The 22,389-nt window shown below is 39.7% G+C and overlaps 1 protein-coding gene across 1 annotated transcript in view; it reads left to right on the top strand.

Annotated features, from left to right (window-relative positions):
- The first annotated feature begins 336 nt into the window (after window positions 1–336).
- ASB5 (ankyrin repeat and SOCS box containing 5) overlaps window positions 337–22,389 on the top strand; it is a 49,624-nt gene continuing 27,571 nt past the window's right edge. The window contains exon 1 of the mRNA XM_021694238.1: window positions 337–532. Within this exon, the coding sequence (XP_021549913.1) occupies window positions 337–532 (196 nt within the window). The remainder of the gene's footprint in view (window positions 533–22,389) is intronic.

Here is a 22,389-nt window from a genome sequence, read left to right as displayed (position 1 = left end):
TAGATGCCATTCAAATCTCAATGTCTGGGTTTTGAAATTCGGAGCAGAGAGGCGGGGGAGTGGGGGGGTGGGGGGGGCATTTTATATTGAGAATGGAAAGTCAGGAGCCTTGGTGAGCCGAGCATGTGTTGCAATTGCTTCCAGGGAACATCGTCAGACCAATAGCAGTTTGCGGAGAACTTTTATGGATGGTATAAATACTTTGAGCTCGGGGCATCATCATCAGCTGACATTTTTCCTCCCTCAGGACCAGCTGTTCAGGAGCATCCCAAACGAGAGCCAGGCACATTTGAGACTTGGCTCGGAGCGGAGAGCCCCGCACACTCTGGTGCAGCAATGTCGGTGTTAGAAGAAAGCCGGCCATTTGCTCAACAGTTATCCAATGTCTACTTCACGATCCTTTCCCTCTTCTGTTTCAAGCTTTTTGTGAAAATCAGTCTTGCCATCCTCAGTCACTTTTACATCGTGAAAGGCAATCGCAAGGAAGCAGCGAGGATAGCAGCTGAATTTTATGGAGTAACCCAAGGACAAGGTATGTCTACGGTAATGCGCTCTCGGTTCACGTGGCGTTTAACTACTGCTCCAGCCACAATCCCAGAAAACATCATATGTTTTCTCTACGGGCTGTTTCCAAGTGAATATGCCCAGAACGTCCCCTTACAAAAACATTTGTTAATTTCATGGTTTCATAAAAAAGAAAATCATTTTGCTGTGTAAAGGTCTGGGTTAATAAAATCAAGGTATCGTTGTGAAATAGATTAGTGGAAACCTCCCATGGAGAAAAACATATTTTTCTACTAAAAAATATTTTAAAACTTTAAACATTGCATTGGCCAAGCTATAATTTTAGAGGCTTCCATTACTGATTGTACTTCAACTGTCCTTTAACACGTACCCGGACTTTCATGACTTTTAAATCAACTCTTTAGTCGTATGTAAAACAATTGTTATTAGCAAGAGAACATTTGAAGGTTGTATATGTTTTTCACAACTTTTATTTGGCCAAGATTATAAAATAAAACACGGCATGTCAAATACTGAGATTTATGGCATGTGTTCTCCTGGATGGAATTGTCATTGCTTTGCTCAACTTGCAAAAAGTTGACTATAAGACAATAGGAACATGAATTAACTAATTTTATGTGTGTAGCCAGGTACATCCATCCATGTTTCTTAGAAGAAATTGGAAGTATGAGACCAAATGAGAAACAATCATTTTAACCATAGACTTTAAAGGTTATAAAACCATTCACATTCTATTGGACTGATACTCTGTACAATAAAAACAATTGTTATGGTGACTTTCAAGGTGACATTTTAATTTCTTACAGTCTTTTGATTAATTTCTGGTTTGAACATCAGAAGGCAAGTATGCACATTTTAGAGCCCAAATGCCTCTAAAGTAACTTAATATTTCAGACTCAAAATATACTATCACGGAATTAGAGAACATAATTTAAAAAAAAAAAAAGAGCATTTAGAATGGAAAACTTGCCTTCTTAAAATCTATTCTACCTTTTCAGTTTGTGGAATAATTTATTTTAGAATCTAGGTTACTCTGTAGGTACATGGAAAGCTGAATGAAGGTAGAAGATCTTTTTTGGTATGTGAAGTGGATATTAAGTCCATCCCCTCCCTTACCCAGGAAGAGTGTTCTTATGCAAAGTGAGGAATTTATGTACTCATTCAAAGAGAGGAAAATCTAAATGCCCTTATGAAAGTCTCACAAGAAGACAGGTCTTCAGGGAACAGGCAATATGTAATCCTTCAGCTGACAGCCCTGCTTTAGAATGGCTTAACTATTTAAATGTGGCACATACTATGGTCATAAATGGAATATTTTGTTTCAGAAGCAGCAAACATAGGAAACTAGAATTAAAAAAAACCCACCATATTTCTAGATATAATTTGAAATCGATCATATGATCATAAGGTGATAAAATTTACTCTTATAGGCAGCCTATAGCTCATTATTTCACAGTCAAATTTCTTATCTACCTATTAGGAGAATTGCCATACATAAAAACATGAAATATTGGCCAAAAATCTACATGTTTTGTGGAGTGACAAGCGTTTTAGAGAAAGCTCTGGAAGCTGTTTTTTGTACATACTCATAAATAACAGGAAACAATTGTCTTCTGTTTAACCTGATCTCCCTGCACTTTCACTGGAAGTTACAGGAATATATGAAATGGCTCCCATGTTCCTGTCTAGTTTTATGAGTCTGTGTTAAGATATATTAGAACTCTAGGATGTCCCAAAAAGGAAAGAAAAAAATTAACACTCACTAATGGAAAAACACTTTTCCTAGGAATATAAATTGGGAACATAAGGTTTATAAAAATTGTTTTGTGTTGCTTTAATATTATATCTATTTAACAAAATTCTTCTTTCTCATATCTTGTATTAATCTATAGGTTAAACGATAGAATATATTATTATGATTTTTATTCAATGCAAGCATAATTAGTCTCCAATTTTATTCTAATATTAGGATGACAATAAGGTACCTTACAAACCTTTTTTTTTTTTTTTTACAAAATCTTTCTTGATCTCCTACCTCTAAGAATTAATTTTTCTTTGCCTAGGAAATTATTTATTTCTTCATTTTGACATAGCTCTTCTTTTTATTCACACAATTAAACTAGTTTTATTTTGTTTATATTTTTATAATTGACCAATCAGGCTTCATTATCCTTGTTTAATCCAGCAATTTCCTCCTTCCTAGGAGAGATTATCACCTTCATTTCACTTTGAATTAGGCTTCTCATTCCTACTTTCAAGACTTAGCCAGATTGTTCCCCAGCATTTCTGACGTGGAGTTGCCAAATTCCATGAAATAGGAGATGTGTGTTTTTTCATGTCTCTCAACCACAGAGGACCCTGTTGACAACCTTCTGGATGTCCTCCCCATGCCATAGTACTTTGGTACTAAGGAAAAGAAACTGTGTCTTACTAGATGCTGTTGCAAATCAGCTCATTGTATTTGAGCAACGCAGGGTTTTTTGTTTTTGTTTTTTTCTTCAAGTACTTTCCAGTCAGGCTTGAGACCAAGGTATGATTACACAAAGATGCTGGAAGCTAAATGGTTTAAGATTATTTCCTGCTTGATCTCCTTGAGATGACAATAAAACTTACAAATCTGCCTCTTCACCTTTTAAACTGAAGGCTTTTATCAACTCCACCATCACATTGAAGGGACCAATTTATTACAGCTTTTCTCTGTACCTGCTTCCTGTATCATTCTTGCTGTTAAATGTCCTGGTTACAATCTCTAAAATATCAGAGGACTAGTCTATTTTTAAAGCTAGCATTATACTTTGAGACTAACAGTGAGGCTAACAGGAGCTGAAAGGTGTTTTCAGTTCAGCAAATGAAGATGTTGGGGGGGGTACATAGATTTTATGAAATCACTCCAAGAGCCGAGAAGCCATGAACTAATGCCCCAAGGACACTTCAAGAGGCAGCAATTCTGTTGTGTGAAGAGTGATAATTTCCACATTCTATCTTGGGCTCTGAAGAAAGTTCAGTAATCTTAACTACAAGTGGATAGGGCCAGTTCTAAGCACCTATTTTTTGAGCACCCCTGGTACTGAGGCACTGAAAAAACAAGATATGAAAAGGCAAGATGTATTTTTTCCATTTGTGAATAGTTGATTCTAACTGAGGAAGTGGATATTGAGTTGACCCCAGGAGTGAGCAATGACATGGACTAGGGGTGCTCACAGAATATTAAGAAGCGGTAGATTTAACCGGAGCGAAGCTTCATGCAGCACAAAAATGATAATAAATTGGGCACAGATATGAAAGAATTCAAATGGCAGGGTAAGCAATTCGAACACAACTTTGAAGGCAGTAGGACTCACTGAGAGTTTCTAGTGTGAGTGAAAGTGGCAAAAGACATGTATAAAACCTTAAAGTACATGTACATATAGTAGTGATCTTCGGAGTGGGACAGGCTTGAAGTAGATCATGCAGTTAGGCTCCTGCCGTGGGGAGATGAGGATCCAGACTTTCCTGGTGGTGGTGGTGTGGATAGAAAAGAAAGAATGATATACAAATAAATAAAAAGAAGAGAGGAGCCTGGGTGGCTCTGCCTTTGGCTCAGGTCGTGATCCTGGGGTCTGGGATCGAGCCCCACATCTGGCTCCCTGCTCAGTGGGGAACCTGCTTCTCCCTCTGACCACCCCCAACCACCACTGCTCATGCTCTCTCTCCCATTCTCTCTCTCAAATAAATAAAATCTTAAAAAAAATAAAATGAAAAGAAGAAAGGAATGAATCTGATGATACCTTTAAATGGCATTGGCAGAGAGCAGATATTCCTTTAGGGGAGCTGCTTGTCTCCCAGAACTAGATGTGGACACACCTAGAGGAAAAATACGTCAGTCAGCAGAGGGATTGGTTAGCTGCCAGGCGCAGGCAAGCCCCCAGCGTCCACCCAGGGCACGGCAGGGGTGCGCCCTTTGCTGCCTGGGGAGCCTTTGGGCTCACCTTCCCCTAGTATGAAACGTGGGGGTAAATCAGGAAGCACTAAAACTAGAATCTGCATTCTACTCTTACATTTGATTTATTTCTGTCTTCCTCTTGTTCCACTTTTTCATCACCAATATCCTTCTGATTATGACTTGGCTCTCCCTGTGGATCTGTCCCCAGAAAGAGAATGAGCTGGCTTGCCCCCAGGAGTGTGTTCGTCCGTGTGACATTTATGCTTCTTGTTGTAAATTAATATGTTTGCATCTTGATATCACTCTTCGGTAGTGTTTTGTGTTCTTTGCATTTTGAGTCCACCTCTGACGTGTGAATTTGCTCCGGCTTTGCTGATAGGTCAGGTTTCTGAGGCTGCAAGGCCACAGACCAGACTTTACACTGTGGAAAATTCATCAAAGAAAGGTCTCTCTGTGAGGCTGCTTGAAAAACAATCCTCGTGACATCCAGACTCTTCGGGCCTGCCTTTCACAGTGGAGACTTTATATAGAATGCAGAATGCATGTGTAATCATCTGAGACACTATCTGTTTTTGTGAGCTCATAAATTTGGTTTGGGGGTTACCATTAAGCATGCAATTTTCTTTTTGGACATTGTCTATTGTTGACGCTTGAAAATAGGCTAAACTTGCCACCACAAGTCAAATGGCAAAAGTGCTGGCCATTTTGGAGAATAAGGTAAGCTGGGTAGGAAAAGCAGCTAGAATTTTATATAATGTAATATCATAGCTTTCTCCATCAAAAAGTCCATCTCAGGTTTGAAAGCAGCTTTAGGAATTTAGCTCTCCATCGGATGTCAACCACATCAGCAGCAGTAATGTTCATTTTGCCTGTACCCAAGCCACGTATTTCATGCAATGTGTGGTACCGTGTGTTGATTGTGCTGGGGTTAGTTATGTTAGGAACGTGTCTCGGAATCTCAGCAGTGAAAAATTGCAAGAGGCAAATCTCTAGGATGACTTCTTTCATGGGGTTCATTATATAAAGGTATAAAAATACCTGGAAGATGTGAGAGCTTTAGACACATTTTCTATACTTAGGTGGAGCTCTCTGTAAGAATAACTTGAGCCAGTAGAACTGTTCTTCTGTGACAAAAGGCAGGACATTATAATCAAAAGTGCTACAAAAAAATTTTTAAGCTATTTTCATTTTGCCCAAGCTCTACTATTTTTTTGGAAATGTCAGAACACTTTTTTTGGAGGATACCATTATAATAATACTGTGAATTAAAAATGGAATCTGGAAAGTTCCAAGGTCACAGAAGACTGTCATATTTATAATGTACTAATATCTTTCCTCTTCCTCTATATTTGGAAAAATGAATGGATTTTTGGGATTAAAGAACTTGGCATAGTGATAACAGCTTGCGAGGCGTCAGTTTTCCTGGGAATAGTCTTCTCATGCCTTTTGTCTCTCTCCCTTCCTTACGTCATTCAATTATTTGCTCCTTTATTACTTACAGTGTTGACTTGTGTGTATTCTGTGACAGGCACTGTGCTAGGCATTAAGGATAAAATACACAAACGAACCACAGTCCCTTTCCTAAAGGTGTGTATCGTCTAGTGGGAGACAGATAGATAACCGAGTAGTTTAAAAACGTGCGAAGTGCCATTTTACAAGGCTAGAGAAGATGCTGTGAGCACAGAGGTGAGAGTATAGGGATAAGAATAGTTCTGCCCGGGACATGTCAGTTAAAAAGAAATCTTACTGGCAACATACATATTCGCTCCCGTAATCGTGCATGTATCCTTCTTCATAACGCTCAAAACCTTCCCAATTCCTCACTTTCACTCCCGCATTCACTTTTTCACCTCAATTGTTATTATTATTATTATTTATTATTTCTTTTTTTAAGATTTTATTTATTTATTTGAGAGAGAGAGAGAATGAGAGAGAGCACATGAGGGGGGTTAGGGTCAGAGGGAGAAGCAGACTCCCTGCCGAGCAGGGAGCCCGATGCGGGACTCGATCCAGGGACTCCAGGATCATGACCTAAGCCGAAGGCAGTTGCTTAACCAACTGAGCCACCCAGGCGCCCTATTATTATTATTTCTGACTCAATTTCTCCTACCTAAATTTTTATCTAAAAGCTCGAGTTTTATTGTAAAAAAATGTATTTTTAGGAAAGAATAAAGTATGCTTATTACTTATCCACTAAAGTTTTTGAAAAATAGCAGGTATTGTGGAAAAAAAAATTAAAACCAAATTTTGTATGTATTGATAGGAGGCATTGTTATAATCAATTCTATAGTTTTTAGATAATAAGGACAGTTAAAGAGTGAAAACTAGGTCTGGACCTTCTGCTTTCCGATTTACTATCTCTTTTAGATGATGGTAAATTATTGAAATAAGATTTTTCTCGTTAATTGACGTAACTGATACAGTTTGGAATTTAATTCAGCTCAGTACTTGGACACCTTCTCTGTTCCCGGTTCAATGTTATCTGCTCCATGTAGCTAGATGAATACATATGTGTGTATACATGTGGGTGTACATATGGAGAGATTTGTATATTTATCACAGGTACTACATGACTTGCCTTTTGAGCCAAAGGAGGCTTGGTTAAGTGGGGCCAACTTTTGCACATATAAAACAGCCAAACAGCAAGCAAGCAGAAATTCCTAAGGTCTAAATAAAAACAGTTAAGTTCTGTAATGACTGTTTTCTAAGGAAGTCTGTTGAGAGTATCAGGCGCTTCATCAAGAAGGTGGGGCTTAAGATAAAATTTCAGAGGCAGAACATATCTCATTATGTACAAGTAGAGATGAAAGCAAGCTGAATATACATGCAAAGAGGAAGTTTAGAATGTGGAACTAAACAAGCCTGGTTCGTCTGGGGCAAAGACTGGTGTATAAATATTAGATAAGGATTCACAGTTGGGTGGTTGGTGCCGATGTGAAAAATAAATACACATCTTCTCAATCACACATCCAAAAGTAAATAGTTCTATTAAGAGCTCTCTGCTGCCTTTACTAGATTCAGGCTACACAAAAAGAGCCTTTATCTAATCACGGAAACAATTACGACCAGAGGTATTTTACAGAATCCTTGGTGTGATGAGGTCATGGCACATGGAATATGTTTATTTCACAAGCTCCATCTCAGAGAAGACAAAATACCTCCTCAACGTGGACTCAGAAAGTGCACATCCTCAGAATGCCTCGGTGGCAGTTGTGTGGATTGCTGTAATAATTTTAGCCCAGTCGGCTCATTTTCCAACATGAGGAGAAGAGAGAAAAATGTGTCCCCAGTGACAGACGAACCATGTCATGGAAAGCAGGTGGAGTATTTGGAACGCCTCTTGCTTTGAAACCACCCTCAAATCCTTTTAAAAAAAAAAAAGAAAGAAGAGTTTGCTTACGGACTCTGTAGACCTTTTGGCATTTCTTCTCTACCAGCTGCATGAAGAACAAATCATTCATTCTTTCCAGCCTTCTCTCGGCAGTACTACAAAGGAGACCTTTTTAGACGGCAAATGCCCAAAGCATATCAGATCAGGGAAGGAGAGTCGCATAAATTGTTAAATTGTTAGCACTTCCAGGTGGCCTGTGATTAGACAAGTCCACTCTGTGAAATTAAGTTGGGGGAGAACATATATTAGAATGATTTTTTTCCTTATGATTTCTTTTCTTAATCTTATAATTCTCCATTAGTTACCATGGGACAGGTTTTTAAAAATCTGCCCTCTAAGTAGATTTAGGAGTTTTCTAGAAAAGCCCACGGAGAGGCTAGGGAGGCGTGCAGGGACAAGGTTCCCATGGGCCCCTTCCCCTTTCTAAACAGGATGGACTTTCAGAGGAATTTTTCTTTAAAGAAAAGGATGAAATGATGTTTAAACACAAACGCTCTGAGTTTGTTGAAAATATGATGCAAGTTACATGCATCTTTACAGAACCCAACCACCTTATAAAATGAGTCACAACGGAATAGCCTTTCAACATTCTTTCCTAGGGATTAGAACAACAGTAAACATTTTGGGCCCGTCAGGAATGTGCGTGACTATGTGAAATGGCGCAAGGCCATCCTGTCTCCATGAGGGCAGCTAAAATTTCCATGCCACCATTACCTACTGAGCAAAATAGAAACATTCAGAAATACGTACACTCTTTCCAGAAGGCTTAGAGCCTTAAACTATGGACAAGGACAAACAAACTGAAACATAATACTGACACGCCATTCATGTTCTTAAATAGAAACACTGGCTCAACTCAGTCATCAAGTGTGAGGCTTGATTTAAATGGAAACGGACAGTGATACAATGAACGTTAAGGCCCGTCCATTGAAATCTGCTCTTCGCCCTCATAATGCTGCAAAGTTCCTCGGGGGCTGATGGAGTTGGGTAGGCTGTTGCCAGAGCACTGGAGGAAGCCATTCTCCTAAAAAGGTCTCAACACAACACAGCCACAGTCAATAATGAGCACATAAGTCATGACTCTGGGGGACGGAAGCCCTCCGTAACAACCAAACACATCTTTGATTAACCACCAAGGAGATTTATGCGCTCCTTCTGTTTGCCAAATGACCTCATTCACTAGAGAAATGATGATTCCTGTCATCCACCAAGCGCAAGGAGCAGGTCATGTGTAGCATGAATTGATGCACCAAATGAATTTCTGAATTTGGAAGCTTTGTGTCTTCTTTCCCTCTCGAGCCATGATCCAGAATGAGGAAATAGGAAAAGGAAAAAGTGCTAGTTCCTTTCAGAGCTCAAATACATAGAATCACAGATCTATTGAGCCTGGGAAGGAATGAATATTTCTTCATAGTGACTCTCCAAGAAGTAAAAGAAAGGAAGCTAAACAAAAATGTGAACATCGTTCTCTCCATTCCCCATAGTTATGACGAAATTGCTCATCTAGTAAAAATCTAGTTTAGCAGCCAAGTTTTATGGCTACTTACCATTAGTCAAAGAAAGCCACAGAACAAGAGTGATTTGGGTTGGAGGGCCTATCTCCTATATAGTGGATATGAAGTCCTGAAACAATACCTGTACAACCTAATTGGCATGACCTTCCAAGAATGTGGAAGGAGAATCTGCTTAAATAATCTCAATCTTTAGGGTACACTGGAGGTAGTAATATTTTTAAAAATAATTTTATTTATGAAAGTTGATTAGATTCAATGATAGAGATTTTTATAATCATTTAAAGGTTATTTTTAAGTAGCACACAAAAATGACCATAAACCTGGTTCTATAGCATTATAACAAATATTTTGATTATTAAAAAAATAAGATGTTTGAAAGACAAAGGATTTAACTAGAACAGAAAAAAAAACTAAGTTTGTAATTAACCTAAGGCTTAAGAGGCAAACAGGATTCTTGCCAAATACTTGGATACTGAATTGTAACAAGACTGCAGGGGAAAGCTGCATTATTCTGGAGAAGGCAAGTACAATTTACTAAGGAAAAAGTCACCAGGACCTTGAAGTAACTACCAATGGCACATAAGAGAAACAATGCCTTGGATATCAGAGGAATTCAGCAAATACTTACGGAATGAATAAAATACCTTAAACTGGGAGGAAATAGAGTTTAAAATCACGTTGCAGGTAACAGTGATTTAGCCATCCATAAATTATTCTGTCATGTTTCTGGTACCTTCCAGCTGTGAGATCCTAGGAAAATTATTTAAAGTCTGCAGCGGTCAGTTTCTTCATTATTAAAATGAAGCTAATGATATTTATTTCAGAGGATTATTGTAAATTTTCTATGAGATAGACTTGAATTACTTAAACCATTTGTCACAGTGTCTTGGAATATAATTACTCCATAAAAGTGCGCTCTTTATATTATACAATTTACAATTCTTCAAAAACAGTACAAAACTGCCTACAATTTAGTAGCTCAGGGAAGCATCGATAAAAAAGAAAGGTGGAATTATAATACATGGTGTTTGCTAAACAGTTGTTGTAAGCAGATGATAATGCTAGGACATTCTTACTAAGCAACTAAGTGTTCTGCCCGGCATCATGTTAGAGATTTGGGTAGATGGTTCCAGACCTTACGTGCTTGGCTTTATTTATGTGTTTATTGAAGAATAACCAACTGAAGTTCTGAAAGGTTGAGTCTTTCTGAGCCATCAGTTAGGACTGGAGCAAAGCAAGGCAGAGGGTTTAGCTGGTGTGTGGCAAGGACCTAGACAGAATGCTATGGTGGAAAGGCGAATTCAGAGCTGATGGTTCTTAAATTACTTGCAGACATTTCTTCTACCATCTTACTCTGTCAAAGGAACTCTCCCGGGCAGAAATCCCTTGGATGGGAATGTTTTCCTGGACCAAATACCTGGTCAAGCTATACCGTAGGAACGCCTGGTCTTTTCTGGAAAGGCATTACCATGAAAGCCCAATGGAACGTTACTAACACATATAGCAGCAAATTTCTGTTTACTCTTCTGTGGTGAGTGCCTTAGAAAGAGCTGAAGCTGCTTAACCTCCAAAATACCAAAGCACAGGATATTAACTTCCTCTGCCAAGCCTTCTTGCCCTTTTATTTTCTTTCCTCTTAATCCCTGGCAGCTGAAAAGGGAAGACAAAACCCAGTCATGACAACAGGAGCAGTGAAGAGCTGAGTCAGTGCAGGCAGGGATTTGGCTTTTTTCCTTTATTTTCTCTGTTTCTCTCTGTCAGCTGGTCTCTCCAGGAAGTAAGCAAAACATAATTTTTTAGTCTATCTTACAAGAATTTTTTTTTTTTCTTATGAGGCAGGAGAAAAATAACCCTTTAAAAAAAAAACAAGCAGATTATATCTGGAAATGAAGATGCATGATTATTTCATAGGGTCATTGAATATCCTTAGAGCCTATCAATATTTTAAATGGTCTGAGGCCCTGTGCATAGGTTTGCAAAATATCCCTCCAAGAGCTTCCAGGAACACTTCTTTATGAGGCCACTACAAAGGTTATCTGAAGGTGGTTATGCCTCTATTCAGAAAAGAATACATCACGGATAATGATTTCATCTCCCCTCTTCAGTAGGAGACCATTAAACTGTATAGCGATGATCCAAGCCATAGGAATATTCAGGCTGTTAGCTGCAAGGTCCGAGCAGGAATATGATAATGGACAAAGCACTTTCTCAAAATGGAATATCTAAATGCGACTTTACTAACTGGGGAGTAACACAGCGACCCCCACATTTTCCTGAGGTAGCTCGGTCTAGCCTAGTCTGCAGTAGGCCTCGGAGGAACCATGAAGCTGATCCAATATTGGCCATTTGTTTTATGAGAAGATAGGAATCAGTTCCATGTTTTAATGTCAGAATTGTAATATTCCAGCAGAAACGCTATTGCTCCCAATGGCTTCATCCTCGGTGCTTTTAAAGCTATGTTTAAAACTTGGTAAAATACCCATCCAAGAGTCATATACCAGACTATATGCACAGCTGTGCTTAAAAGTTGTGTACAGAACAGCTTTTCGGAAATTACTGGATTTTTGTCTTCCCATGTCAACTTGTCACTTACAAGAGTCCCTTCGGAAATGAACAATCTATTTATTTTATAAATGTAAATTTTTCATATACTACATTTTCTTAAATTGAGATCCTATCCTGGTAAATATTATGTGGTTACTACGGTAGGAAGAGAAGATGAGAAAGGGAAAAAAGTGAATCCCTTGTTTTCCAAATTCCCTGTAATTGGACTTAACAGGGTGCCTAGCATGTCCCTTGACCTTTTCTATCCCCAGCTTTGACATTACATGACCCAGCTCCCACTTTCTGACAGCACTATGTCATATTTTTTGTGTAATTTACAAAGTCTTTCCATACACCCTATCCCTTTTCATCCTCATAATTGTCCCCTACAAAGTCCACGGTATTAAGGCTTCTTTTACCAAGAAGGAAACAATTTAAAATGTAGAGGAACTTGCTCGAGGTTATTGATCTCATTAGAGGAAAGTCAAAACAGGAGTCCTGGTATTTTAACGTTGCTTCTGACCTCACTCATCTTGACCATTTGTGGGACTTTGTGTTTTTTTGTTTGTTTGTTTATATTATGAAGCAGGCAGTGTCCTTTTTCCAGAGCTAGCTCTTTTTCGGGTTGCAGTCCATCTTTTGGGGTCTCTGTAATAATCCCGGCCAGACACAGAATCACTTAGCACTTTCTGGGCTGCTCCCCCACCCCTACCCCCCGGGCCTCGTGCTCACGCGTGAAGACAGGGCGTCGCGTCATCCTCGGAGCTGACCTAGCACGTGGCAGGTCCTTACCAAATAATCAAGGAAGGAAGGAACAAAGGAAGGAGGAAAAACAGAAGGGAAAAGGAAGGGGATTCAAACTTAAAACCATGGATTTTATTACCACTTTCAACAAAGCACTTCACCTATTCTTCTCATGCGTCGCGCAGCGGTATAAACATTCACACACTGAGTTCAAACGTTCACGGAGAGACTCGGGGAGTTAATTCTCAAAGAAAAATGAAGACATAAAATCAATACTGTCTAGAAGTTAAATCTCTAATGATGCCCTCCACTCTTCCTTCTTAATCAGACTTATTGTCCCTTTCCGTGATTCCTTTTAGCCTCATGGATGGGCATGAGCCTTCCTCCTCAAATAAAACAACCCATTACCTGTCTCTTTTTGACTGGAATCAGTTAATGGCTGTTAATGTATTCAAGTATCTTATACAGCTCATAAAAACTCAAAGATGGCTTGCCTTTTGGTGAGGGATGCTACTTGTTTACCTTTTGATTTCACACTTTAAGTGAATGCATTTTTATTCTTAAAATGTTAGACTTTCTGAGCCAACCTTCAAATATTACTAAATGTAATATTTGTTCACTTTAAGCTGAATGCTCATTATGGCCTTTCAAAGTGTATATAGCATACAGAAAACACCCAAAACGCCATATATGAGAACTATAATTGAGAGGAGATTGCTCTCTTTTTTCCTCTAAAGCAAGTCAGAAAATTGTCAAGTGCTAGAAGATGTTACAAGAAGGGGTTTGGCTGATAGAAAACTTAGCATCAATACCTGCTGTAAACAATACCTCTGGACTTCGGCTCTTTACCCTTCAAGCCTGTGCCCCAAATTCTTTTTTTTTTAAAAGATTTTATTTATTTGACAAAGAGAGACACAGCGAGAGAGGGAACACAAGCAGGGGGAGTGGGAGAGGGAGAAGCAGGCTCCCCGCAGAGCAGGGAGCCTGATGTGGGGCTCGATCCCAGGACTCTGGGATCATGACCTGAGCTGAAGGCAGTCGCTTAACCAACTGAGCCACCCAGGCGCCCCGCCCCAAATTCTTTAGTGTCTGTTTTAGATAGCAAAATGGTAGCAATGATAAAAATAAAAATGTTTTTAAAATCTTGCTTTCGTGGGGGCGCCTGGGTGGCTCAGTCGGTTAAGCGTCTGCCTTCGGCTCAGGTCATGATCTCAGGGTCCTGGGACCGTGCCCCGCATCCGGCTCCCTGCTCAGCCGGGTGTCTGCTTCTCCCTCTCACTCTCCCTATGTACATGCTTTCTCTCTCTCTCTCAAATAAATAAAATTTTTTTAAAAATCTTGTTTTTGCCTATGCACACGGCTGGCTTCTTCACACGTGGGCGGCAAAAGGATTACAGTGTGGGGTTGGTTTGTGCCCGTGTCCGGAATCCTTTGTAGTTACGGTAACACCGAGGCAAGAGACAGCTGTAGCCTCCACAGCATGGGGTAGGACTCCTGTTTGGGGACAGTTGCGCAAGGACAGACTGCCCCCAGGACCCCGGAGCGGGCCCACCAAAGCGTATGTGAGGTCTCCGTGGCATGCCAAGCCGCAACTGAGGCCAGCACACCCGGGACTCCTGACTTTCTCTGCTTTGTGCTCTAAGACCCGCTTCTGCACGTACGTGCAACGTGGCAGAAACAAACATCAGTACCCGTCTCTGTTCAGCGTCAACAGGAAACACCGAAGCTCTGCCTGCGCCTCAACCTTCCGTGAGCACATGGTTCGTGGTGACACAACTGTTTGTGGCTAGAACCATGGGGAGGAGGAGACGTATGTGTAAAATTGTTCTTGCATTAAGTCCTTGTCCGTGGTGCGTATCAGATTTTCTTCCCGGCAGCTGTTGTGCTCAGACCAGAGAACACAGGTTGCTGATTTCATTCCTTGTATGGATTTGTGGACCTTGTTTAAATTTCAAGTTGGCAGCTGGTAGAGATAGAACATTGTAGCCAAGTGGGTAAAGAGAAGGAAGGAGGAGGAAAGTGTCATTTCACGAGAATATGATAGCAAACACCAACCTAGTTCTGAGCCATGTGCCAGGGACCGTTCTAATCATGTATGATCACAAACTCATTTCATCCTCACAAAAATCTTATGACGAAGGTGCTATGGTTGTTAGATCTGTTTTTTGCCTTCCTTATTTTTTTTTAAAGATTTATTTATTTATTTAGGGGGTGGGGGAGGGGAGGAGGGAGAGAGACTCTCAAACAGACTCTGCACTGAGCGTGAAGCCCCATGTGGGTCTCGATCCCATGACCCCAAGATCACGACCCGAGCTGAAATCAGGAGTTGGACGCCCAACTGACTGAGCCACCCAGGTGCCCCTGGTGTTAAGCAGCAATGCCGTACATTGGAAAGAGAACAGGTAGGGAGCAGACAATCTTGGTTCCAGTCTTGCTTTATTGGTAACACTCTGGGTGACTTTGGGGACACTGCCTATCCTCTCGTGACTTCAGTTTATTTATCTGCAAAATGAAGAAGTTAGACAAGATCAGTGGGTTTTGAACCTTTTTTTTTTAAGCTATTGATTTTTTTTTTTTTTTTTTTATGATCTGGAAGCTCGATCTGTGAAGCTGATAGAGTGGCAGCCATGCTGTTGGAAGGCAGAGCCCCATGCTTTTCTGGCATGCTCCAAGGCAGCTCGGTTGAACTCCCAGGGCTCTTTGAAACCATTTGTAAATCACTGAAGTAGATGGCATCTAAGTCCACTTCAGCTCTGAAGTACCATGATTCTTTCATGTTATTTTGACTATTGGTGGATCATTTTTGACCAGAGAAGCCTTTAGCACAGATAACCTGAGTTCCTTTTTGTGAATTTATCACACCCGTGACCTCACCCACCCTATGCCGGAACATGGAGAATGTAACTCAACTGCCCTGCTCAGAACTGTCACGAGTCAGCAAATAACAGATAATGACAATGATTTTAGAACAGCCCCTGTGGTCTTGCAGACGCATTTTCACGTAATCACTTCAGGGGTCACCCAAGGTCGCTGGAGGCACATGGTTGGCAACTTTCCTCTGCAGCCCTGCTGGAGTACTGCTCTGATCGAATATTTTCTCTTCCTCTCCACTGTGTACCTCTTTCCATCCACAACATCCTCTCCCGTGTCTCCAGAGAGAGGGTGACTACGTTTACAGTAATCATTTTCTTGCCTTTATAGGTTTCACTCCCCTGATTATGCCTCAAGTAGGTAACAATTTGGTTTAGCCTGCTTTTAAATTTTTTATCAATTGACTCATTCTCTCAATATTCTTTCATGATTTACTTTTTTCACTGAACAACATGACAGAAAGATTTATCTACGTGTACCTGGAGTTCATTCACATTCAGTGCTGTAAATTACAAATTTGGGGTAATTATGAATCACATTGATAGAAACATCTAGTACAAATAAGTTTGTCTAGCTCCAGGGCTGGAATTGCCAGGTCATACAGCATGTGTATCTTTGGTTTTTTTTAGTTGCTGTTACACTATTTTCCAACATGATTTTATCTGTAGTGAAATCCACAGTGTATGAGAATTCATGGTGCTTCCCATTATTGCTAATATGTGGTGTTGTCAGTATTCTTAATTTTTGCCAATCTGGTGGGCATGTAGAGATATCTTATGGTTTAATTTTCATTTCCCTAATAATGCCATTTTCATGTTTATTGGCCATCTGTACCTTCCATTTTTGTGATGTGCCTTCCAAATATTTTGCCATCTCTTCTATTGGGTCTTCTGCCGTTTTTCATTGAATTTAGAAGTTATTTATATGGCCTAGCAATTAAATGGAAAATGAAAAAAAAAAAAAACGTAAAAACACTACTTACAAATATGTTTTGTGGCTTGGCTTTCACTTTTCATGGTTTTTCTTTTGGTGAACAGATGCTCTTTATCTAAAATAGTCAAATTTAGGGGTGCCTGGCACAGTTGGTTAAGTGTCGGACTCTTACTTTTGGCTGGGGTTGTGGGATTGAGCCTCGCATCCAGCTCCGCGCTCAGGGTGGAGTCTACCTGAGACTCTCTCTCCTTCTTTCTCTGCCTCTCCTCCCCCACACACATGCTCGCTCACTCACTCTTTCTCAAATAAATAAATAAATAAATGTTTATAAAAAAATAGTCAAATTTATAAATATTTTCTATTTTGGTTAATACTTTCTGTATCATTTATTTTTAAAATTCCTGCTGTACTTCAAGATAATCAAAGTGTTTTTCTGTATTCTCTTCTTAAAGCTTTCCTTTCAAATTACCCACTTGCAATTGAGTTTTTGAATAGTGTAAGCCCATTCTTTTCTAAGTGGGTAGCCAATTATATCTACCCCCATTTAATGGAAAGTCAGTCATACATTCTATAAACCATAGTAAGTGCGGCACCCCCTCTGCGTAAGCTTAGTGTCTGTTCATGCAAAGGCCTGTTTATGGGCTTTCTTACTGGGTACATCTCTCCAGACCTAAACCACACTATGTTGGTTTCAACAGCTTTTGAATATCTTGATACTTGGTAGAGCAAGCCCTTCCACTTTGCTCTATTTTCTCAGAGGCTTTGGCTGTGCTTGGTAATTTGAAATTCCAGATTTTATTTTATTTATTTATTTTTTATTATTATTTTTTTTTGTAATTTCTTTTATTTGACAGAGAGAGAGACAGCGAGAGAGGGAACACAAGCAGGGGGAGTGGGAGAGGGAGAAGCAGGCCTCCCGTCAAGCAGGGAGCCCGATGCGGGGCTCGATCCCAGGACCCTGGGATCATGACCTGAGCCGAAGGCAGATGCTTAACAACTGAGCCACCCAGGCGCCCCAAAATTCCAGATTTTAGAAGCAACTTCTATCATTCACAAAACACCTGTTGGGTTTTTATTGTAATTCATTTAACCTGTCAATTATTTATTAAAGGAATAATTCACATCTTTGCAGTACTTGCCTTCCAATGAATAAACATGATATATTTCCCCATTTATAAAGGTTTTCTTTATGTCTCTCAGTAAGGTTGTATTATTATCCTTTGAGGAGGTCTTACATATTTTTGTTGAATTCATTCCTATGCATTAAATTGTTTTATGCTATTGTAAAAAGTATCTGGTTAAATTGTTTCATTTTCTATCTCTATGTTGTAGGCACAGAAGAAGTTTTCATATATTAATTTTATACCCAGCAAACTTGCCAAACTCTCATTAATTCTAATAAGAATCTGTAGGTTCTATGGGGTTTTTAGGTAGAAAATAATATTATTTGTGAATATATAATGCCAGTTTTTTTTCTTCCTTTCCAGTTGTTATACCATTACTTATTTCTTCTTCTTCAGTTACTCTATGGATTAAAACCTTCAGTCCAATGTTCAATGGAGTGGTGATAATTAGTGTCCATTTTTTATCTTTCAATTCAGAGGGAAAGCTTTCAACATTTTGCCATTAAGTATGTTTTCTGAAGGTTTTTGTTTCTCTGGTTTTGTAGATAACTTCTATCATTTTTAAGGAAGTTCCTTATTATTCCTGTTATGTTAGCTGTGTAACTCCAGCATCTTCATCTGGGTGGACATCTGAGCATTCTATTTATAGAAGGAACACTTAGCTTCTACAAATGCATTTTTTTTCTTTTTAACATTCTTCATACCATCAATGGTGTAGTTCATATTTTAGCCTAATTATCTGGAAGACAGTTCACTCTTTTCACTCACTTCACCAGCGATACACTGTGGCATTGGGTGCCTACACCTGCATTCTGGGGTCTGTCTGCTGCTGTGATATTGATTTAAACTCAGTCCATTCCTTGCCTCCTGGGCACATGGAATGCACATTCCTGATAGATGGTCTGGAAAGTTCTTATTTTTTATGATGAGGGTTTTTTTCAGCTTTTAAAAATCTTGTCTCAGAAAAATCTGATTTAACAATATCATTTTTCCTTTCTCCTGTTATATCCTGGCCCACCAATTGTCTTCAAATTGTCTGTAAAAGGTATAAATAACCATTATTAATTTTATGCCAAGGTCAACTTCAGGATTTTTCTGTGTTTAATTATGTTTGCATAGTTTCTGTAACATGCCTCGTCACTTCCTGGTAATGAACTGAGGAAAGATTAAGGTAATCTGGAAACTCTTGCAAAGCCAGGTGCAGAGCATAAGTTATAAGGAGGGTGGTGGCTGGGCGCCTGGGTGGCTCAGTTGGTTAAGCAACTGCCTTCGGCTCAGGTCATGATCCTGGAGTCCCGGGATGGAGTCCCGCATCGGGCTCCCTGCTCGGCAGGGAGTCTGCTTCTCCCTCTGACCCTCCCCCCTCTCATGCCCTCTCTATCCCATTCTCTCTCTCAAAAAAAAAAAAAAAATTTAAAAAAAAAAAAAAAAAAAAAGGAGGGTGGTGGCTGAAGTGAGGCATGGGTCATTTTAACTGAAGTGACTATTCAGTTTGGCTATTTTCACATGGTAACAAGATAAGATGGAGATATAGCAGAGCTGGCCATTTTTAGAGAATGATCTTTTCTCTGCACTGGATATGAGGTCTTGTTTCTTTTTTTTTTTTTTTTTAAAGATTTTATTTATTTATTTGACAGAGAGACACAGTGAGAGAGGGAACACAAGCAGGGGGAGTGGGAAAGGGAGAAGCAGGCTTCCCGCGGAGCAGGGAGCCCGACGCGGGGCTCGATCCCAGGACCCTGGAATCATGACCTGAGCCCAAGGCAGACGCTTAACGACTGAGCCACCCAGGCGCCCCTGAGGTCTTATTTCTGAACAGAGGTTCCAGATTCAAATCATATATAATAATTTAGAGTCATGGGCACCTGGGTGGCTCAGTTGGTTAAGCGACGGCCTTCGGCTCAGGTCATGATCCTGGAGTCCCGGGATCGAGTCCCACATTGGCTTACCTGCTCAGGGAGGAGTCTGCTTCTCCCTCTGACCCTCCCCCCTCTCATGCTCTCTCTCTCTCTCTCTCAAATAAATAAATAAAATCTTTAAAAAATAATTTAGAGTCGTAATTGGCAGGTAATAAGTAGCAATTTTTGTATTTTGTACTATAGATGTAAGTAGCTATGGATATAAATGTGGTTTACATGTGATGCCCCATATAAAAATGAATTTGTGCTTTGGTGTATGGGACATGGGCCACTCCAAACTTATACTTGAAAGATGTCACTTCTGCAGACAAGATCATAGGTATAATTTTATCCTAGCTCTCTTTAGTGTTTGAAGATTTTTTATTTATTTTTGTGAGAGAGAGAGAGAGAGCACAAGCACATGAACGGGGAGGGGTAGAGGGAGAAGCTGAGCAGGGAGCCCAATGTGGGGCTCGATCCCAGGACCTTGGGATCATGACCTGAGCCAAAGGCAGACACTTAACCCACTGAGCCACCCAGAGACTCTCTAGCTCTCTTTAGTGTCTGAGTCTGAATAAAACATTTGGCACAGAGTTTTTAAAAATATAGTATATAACTTTCAGAGAAGAATAAGGGAAAATGGAATCACAAAATTAATCAAACCAAAAGAATGAAAGAAAGAGACCATAGGAACTATGGGAAAATACCAAAGTACAAAACTAATATGGGAAAAATCAATCTAAATATCATACCAATAGTTAAATATATCAGTAATTTAAATAATAATTTGAAATAAATAACTTGAGTTCTCCAGATTAAAGATAACAATTTTCATATTTTGGGGGTAATACCCAGCAATATATTTTAACTGAGCCATCTAAAACATAAGGATTCAGAAAAGCTGAAAATAAAGGATCAAGAAAGATAGGCCCAATAGAAATAGAAATACTCCCTGAAAATGTATCACCATATTAATATGAGGTAAGACTTAAGGCAAAAAAAACATGACTAGATGCCATTATATAATAATAAAAGGTGAATTTACAATTCACCTTTAACAATCCTGTGTATTCAGCCAATAAAATTGCGTTAAAATGAAAACTTTAAATATTGACTTAACTAAAAGCAGAAAGAAAATTTTAACAGAATTCTCTTAGTTATTGACAGATTAAGCAGACAAACATTGATGACTATGCAAACATTCAGAAGAAATTGAAAATGTAGATCTATTCTGGATATAGAACTCTCTGTCCTCATGGCTTCATGCACATTTTGAGTATTTGAGTTCAACTGAGTTCAAAAATTGAGTATACACGGGGCCATAAAGCATGTGTCAGTAAAGTTCAAATGATTACTACTATATAGGCCATAGGTTGGGAAACTTTTCTGTAAAGGATAAGAGAGCAAATATTCTATGTGCGTCGTATGGTCTCAGAGATGCAGTTATGGTGTAAAAGCAGATGATCTGTCAATGAACGCGTTTGGCTCTATTCCAATAAAACTTTATTTACCAAAACTGACGGTAGGACAGATTGGGCCCACAAAACATCATTTGCTGCCTCTGATATGGAACATATCCACGAACCTCAGTAAAATTAATGTAGAAATCATGAACAAAATGTAATTAGAAGAAAATTATGTTTGGAAATTAAGAAAATGTCTTTAAGGATCTCAGAGGTTTAGAGATCAAAATTATAAAAAGAACAACACAGTCAACTTTCACACACTGAAGTAAGAAAATAATAGAGCCTCAAGCAGAAATTAATAAAGTGGCTTATTATAAACAAATTATCAACAAAGCTAACCGGTGATCTGTTGAGAGACTAATGAGGTTGGTACACCTATGTCAAAAGAAGATGCACGTAAACAATAGTTGGAATTCAAAAGAGAACATAGAGCAGGTGTCAATGATATTTTTAAAAATAAGTGATTTTATTTAACAACTTAATGCCAATAATTGGGACTATTTGGATGAAATAGACAATTTCCTAAAAAAAAAAAAATACGACTTGTCAAAGTTGCTTTTGAAGAAATGAAGAACCTAACTAATCCTAAAATCACTAATAGAGATATAATCACAAGTTTTAAAACTTCCTCCAAAAAAAAAAAAGAAAGAAAATCCAAGGGCAGATGATTTTACCCGGGGCCTCTACCAAGTGTCCTAAGGCAGAAATATTCTAACAGGTGCACCATGACTGCAGAGAAAGCAGGGGCCTCGTCCCCAATTCGTTTCATGGAGTTAGTAGCCGTACGCTGTGGCGGCTTTGAACCGTGTCAACTCAGTTATACCCGAACTGCGTCCCAGAATTCCCTTTCTAGTGCTGTTCCAGGTTGGAACGGGCCAGAGGAGAACTTTGTATAACATTCGGGTGGCAGACAAAAGAGCTGCCGGTTTCATGCTCTCAAGGCTGGTGGAGGCACTGCTCTTGGCTTGCCCACAGCACCAGTCCTCTGGCCGCGAAATCGCAGCTAGCTCAGCTCCCTCCAGATGGCCGGCTTTGATGTCTCGGAGTCCCAGGCCAGCTGGGCGTGCATTCTGTGGTCAAGGGCGCCAGTTTCTCCTTGGGTCACCCACATCGCTGAGGCTGGAGGTGGTGATAGACAAACACTGTTCCCGGTTTTCCTCAGAGCTTCGAGAAGTCTCTGCTCTCCCTGACTTGCAATCAGCTCTGTTGCCAACTGTCAGCCGGACAGCCTAATGGCGACTCCAAGCCCAACACGCCTACAAAGACAGCAGCCTCAAAGAGATCCCTTACCCTGCAATTGTGGAGGGTCTATTGGGTATGAAAAATTCCTCATTCTAGAACACTCAGAGCGATCAAAGTTTAACTGATACATTACCCAAACTCGAAAAAGTAAGTACAAGACAGGTAAATTATAGGAAGCCAATCTCACTCATGAACATAGCTGCAAGAGTCTTAAA

The sequence above is a fragment of the Neomonachus schauinslandi genome, chromosome 2, assembly GCF_002201575.2.
Source record: "Neomonachus schauinslandi chromosome 2, ASM220157v2, whole genome shotgun sequence".
NCBI classification, from domain to species: domain Eukaryota; kingdom Metazoa; phylum Chordata; class Mammalia; order Carnivora; family Phocidae; genus Neomonachus; species Neomonachus schauinslandi.
This window is presented reverse-complemented; position numbering and strand designations above follow the sequence as displayed.